Below are 4998 nucleotides of genomic sequence, written 5' to 3'. Positions count from 1 at the left end.
CATAAGTCCTTCCTTGTTTCACCGTCCCCGGCTTTCGTAAATGTACTCTCAAAATCACCTGAATTCAAATCGTAAAAGCCTGCGCAAAGTCAAGAACCCACATATTCCCGACTGCCCCAGGGCAGGCCCTCCTCAGGCCTGGCCCCTTTCTGGTGACAGTTATGAAGCCACCGCGTTTGGGGCAATTTGTTACGCAGCAGTAGCTAACAAAAACTCCTGCTCTAGAGGATTTTTCAGGGCCTGGGAAAATGTGGGAGATCCTGAAAAAAACTTGGTATTATTGGCTTTGAGCAATAAAAAGAAAACCACAAAGTCCTCATTGCCAAGAGTTTAATTCACGTTGTCAAGGCCTCATGAATGGATCCCTTCCAGATGTGCCTGTTTCACTCCATTTGGAAACACTTTCCTAGACAGATTTTCTTCACTCCGCCTTTGCCAGAACCCTGGGAAGTCCAGGCCTGTTGGGAATTCAAGAGGGCACTGAGAGCAGAATCATCTCAACAGTGAGCTCCTCTGCAGTGTCCTGAGCACAGTCCGCAAGGTCGGTGCGGTGTTGTCCCACTCTACGGGGGAAGCACAGAGCCTGGCAGAAGCTGGGCCCCTGACTAAATCACCCAGCGAATGCCCGTGTCAGGCTGTGGAGCCAACTCCAACCCGACCGGAGCTGCCATCTACCCCAGGGTTCTCAAAGTGCCGCACCCTTGCCACTTGGGGCCGGACCGTTCTTTGTGGTGTAGGGGTTGTCCTGTACATGACAGGACTCTTAGCAGCCCCCTGGCTTCTACCCACGGGATGCTGGTAGTGTGCTCCCCCTTCCCTAGTTGTGACAATTAAAATGTCTCCAAATGTGGCCAAGTGTCCCCAGGGGGCAGTTGAGAACCACCGTTCTAACCCTTTATCCAGGTGTAGTGGGTGGAATGATGGCCCCCAAACAGATACATCCAAGTCCAAACCCGCAGGACCTGTGGCTGTGACCTTGTTTGGAGGAATAACAAAATTTGAAGATGTAACTAAATTCAGGATCTCTAGATGCGACGGTGAACCCTGAGGAAAAAACACCTACTACGAAGGGCTCCTGGTGGCTAACTGGGCTTAAATTCAACAACGACAACAACAACAACACACACATGGCAGAGAGCTACAGGAGGGGCCAGAGCAGCCAGCTAGCCCTGGCTGGTGCTGCTCAGTGGTTAGAGTGTCTGGGCACCAAAGCGTCTTGGGTTTGATCCGGGTCAAGGGCACTTACCTGGGTTGCAGGTTTGACCTCTGCCCCTGTCGGGGAGTATGCAGGAGGCGACCAATTTCTCTCTCTCTTCCACCTTCCCTCCCTTCCATTCTCTCTAAAACCAATGGAGAAAATATCCTTGGGTAAGGATTAACAAAACACACACACAAACACCAAAACCAGTGAATTAATAATAAAAAACCTGTTAATTTCATTATAAGCAAATCTGTGTTAAAAACATTGTAAAATTAACAGGGCGTTAATTTTCACATATGACACATGGCCGGGAAGTTTTGTCCATCAATTCCGAAGTCCACTAAACGAAGGCCTGCAAAATCGAGGGTTTACTGTACTTTGTTTTGGCAGCCCCAGGAAACTCATACCCAGGGAAGGGAGGGGGAGAGAAACACGGACTGCTTGCCTCCCTTACATGCCCGGACTGGTGGTGATCCAACTCAAAACCTAGGTACGTGCCCTGATCAGGAATCAAACTCACAATCTTTTGGTGCGCCGGATTAGCTCCAGCCAACTGAGTTACCTGGCCAGTTTCTTTCTTTCTTTTTGAGTTTCCTGAGGCTGCCAAACTCAGAGTAAAGACTCTGGTGGGCACTTGACCATGGCAGAGAAATTGCTCACTCCCTCACGGTGCTCATGTTCTACTTACAGTGACACACCCATGCTCTGCTCTCTCTGTACCTTATTTCAATGTATGTTTCATTTCTCTCCTTCCAGAAAGTTTGAAGAACTCCTTCTGCTGTGGCCTGCAGGCACTTGGGGTCCCTCTGGGGAGGGAGATGTCCATCAGGCTGTGCCCCCCACAGCTTCTGTGGTAGCCCCTTCATTCTCCAGATAAAGAGTTCCTTGTCTGTCAGCCTTTGTACACAGTGGGTGATCAATAAATATGTGATTTACAGCGCCTCAGGGGTCGGGTGTTATTACCCACAGGGCAAGCAAGGTAGAGGGGAGAGGTGACTCTCCCAAGGCCACCCAGCTGGAGAAGGTGAGAGCTTGGTTTGACCCTGAGTGCTGTCCCCTTGTCTAAGCCTCAGTTTCCACGTCTGTGAAATGGGAATATAACTGTTTCTTCTATGAAAATAGATTGAAAATAAGGGGGGAAACCTCACTAAAATGGAGTGGGGAGGCCAGCAGGGGGCGCTCTCACACAGTACCGCTCCATGTCAGTTACAGGCGGTATTGTCAATTACAGACCCGCAACAGAACCGGGTGTACATTCCCCCTACCCCGGTTACCTAGCCAATGAAAAACTGATCTCCCTGAACTCTCAGCCTGCAACCAAGGTACATGCCCTTGATTAGAAGCGAACTCGGGACCTTTCAGTCCACAGGCCGTCGCTCTATCCATTGAGCCAAACCGGTTTCTTAATTGCTCATCTGGAATCCCTGGCATGGGTAAGGTTGTATGAAAATAAGGGGAGCCCTAACCGGTTTGGCTCAGTGGATAGAGCGTCGGCCTGCGGACTCAAGGGTCCCAGGTTCGATTCCGGTCAAGGGCATGTACCTTAGTTGCGGGCACATCCCCAGTAGGGAGTGTGCAGAAGGCAGCTGATCGATGTTTCTCTCTCATCGATGTTTCTAACACTCTATCCCTCTCCCTTCCTCTCTGTAAAAAATCAAGAAAATAGATTGAAAATAAGGGGGGAAACCTCACTAAAATGGAGTGGGGAGGCCAGCAGGGGGCGCTCTCACACAGTACCGCTCCATGTCAGTCAGGCGGTATTTGTTCTATGAACATCTACATTTTTGGGGGAAAATATCTTCGTAGGTGAATTCCGCCACTATACCGGGACCATTATGCCGCAATCCCTGTTGACAATCCGAGAAAAAACTTGAAACCCTGAACTCTCACTTTTCTCTGCTGGACTTCCTCTTACAGCAACCCTTCCCAACTTCCTCCTTTTTCCTCCACAAAGTAACAGTCCTCTCCTTTGTATGTGGGACTTTCCTATGGCTTTTGCTAAAACTTGCTTGTCCCGAATTGAAATTCTTTGCTGTTCCCTATTTTTGCTGGTAAAATCGCTGTTTTATTTTTAAGGTCACCATGTATTTTGGGATTGGGAATTTTTTCTATCTTAGGGAGGTCACTGAGTATTGCATGATGTTGCTGGGCTGTGGGGTATCGCTGCAAAGGGAAGAATAAGGGATAAAGAAGAATAAAAAAGGTTTTCAGTTTTGATCACGGAAAACAGCCTGGGTCACCGCTGGAGTTCTGACACCGCCTTAAGAAAAAGTTGAGCTTCCAGAGTCTTTCGGATTTCATGATTTCAGGCTGAAGACTCATAAGAGAATCTCCAGGAGCTGTGGATAGAGTTGGAAGAGATTGTCACGTGCACTATTCCGTTCTGGCTCCGTGAGTTGGTGAGATAATGGGAGGAGGAGAGGGAACTAAGAGGGAGGAGAGAAGGGGAGGAGGGATAGAAGGAGGGAGAAGGGGAAGGAGGAGTGGGTGGAGGAAGAGAGGGAAGTAGGGGAAGGAGAGCACAAAGGGAAGTGGAGGAAAGGGGAAGGGGGAGAAAAACAGAAGAGGGGGAGGAGGGCGAAGGGGGAGGGAGGCAGGGGAGACGGGGGAAATCTGGGCCAGAAGCCGCAAGGGGTAGAGAAGTTTAGGGAAGAAGGAAAGGGAGGGAGGAGGGGGGACAAGCTCTCTCTCTGCCCACGTTTGTGAATGAATGAATCTCAACTCTGAGCTGGCATGACAGTTCCAGGGCTCAGTTGTTTACCTGTAAAATGTGGGTGATCACAGTAGCAGGACAGTTATTGGTCGTTGTTCTGGGCCTGTCGGGATTTGCCTCCTCGAACCCATTCCGCCCACCCTGGAAGGCCCCAGGAACCAATGACAGCATGGGGGAGGGGGAAGGCGAGTGAGCTCCTGCCAAGCGTTGTCCTCCAAATGGCTCTGGAAACAGGCCCAGGCCTTCTTCCAAGGATTGCACTGAAAAGGTCTGCCAAGCAAGGAAGAAAACAAGCAGGGTGGGGTGGGTAGGAGGGCAGAGGAGGGGGAGCTTGGAGAGAAGCATAGGGCAGAGGCCCTCATGGGCACAGTGCAGGAAAGCAGGACCCAGGAGTCTGCAACAACAGAGGCCCTCCGGGAGGTCCACTAGCTGGGACTAGGTTGGGGTTTTCTATCTTGGACTTGCCTGCCTCCTGCCCGAGCTTCTGGGAGCCCACGAGGGAGCAGCCAGGACGAGGCTCTGTGAGCAGCTCCAGGTCAGCCAGGAAACAGGGTATCGAGCAGCCAGGCCGGCGCTGGCCCCACCTGATCAGGAGGGTGCTTTGGGGGGCTCTGGGTGAGCATTAGGATCTTCGGGTGCCAATAAAGGACTCCTGTGGGAGGGTGGGGGTGTGGTGTGTGGGTTTTGTTCTCCCTGGGCTCCTGGGGTGTTACATTGAACCTCACTGACAAGATGTTGGGATACAGATTTGGGATTAGCTGGGTCCTGGTAATGTATCTTTCAGACTAAGAAGGTGAGGTTTGAATTTAGGAAAGTCTAGGGCCCCAGGCTGTGAGTGTAGGACTCCCAAGGTCACTGGAATGTGGCTTTGAGATCCAAGAGGCTTGGGGCTTGTATTGAGAACAAGCTGGGGCAGGAGTCCAGTCCAGGCAGGCCCGGATTGTGAACTGGGACTTCCCAGCTCCCCGGTGTAGGAATCCGGGATGACATGGGGGAGCCGGGGGTCGGTGCGCGAACGCCCGGAGGCCACGCCCCTCGGCTGCGGGACGCACGTGTTCTCTGGAACGCGCGGCGTGGGGGCGGA

General features: G+C 51.6%; 1 protein-coding gene across 1 annotated transcript in view; it reads left to right on the top strand.

Moving 5' to 3' along the window:
* The window catches only part of SLC27A1 (solute carrier family 27 (fatty acid transporter), member 1), a 31224-nt gene that overhangs the window by 7435 nt on the left and 18791 nt on the right, over positions 1 to 4998 (top strand). The window contains exon 2 of the mRNA XM_015569580.1: positions 4262 to 4449. Coding sequence (XP_015425066.1) covers positions 4262 to 4449 — 188 coding nt within the window. The remainder of the gene's footprint in view (positions 1 to 4261; positions 4450 to 4998) is intronic.

This window comes from Myotis davidii, unplaced genomic scaffold (genome assembly GCF_000327345.1).
Source record: "Myotis davidii unplaced genomic scaffold, ASM32734v1 scaffold306, whole genome shotgun sequence".
Lineage (NCBI taxonomy): Eukaryota > Metazoa > Chordata > Mammalia > Chiroptera > Vespertilionidae > Myotis > Myotis davidii.
Note: the sequence above shows the minus strand (reverse complement) of the source record. Positions and strands in the feature narration are given on the sequence as shown.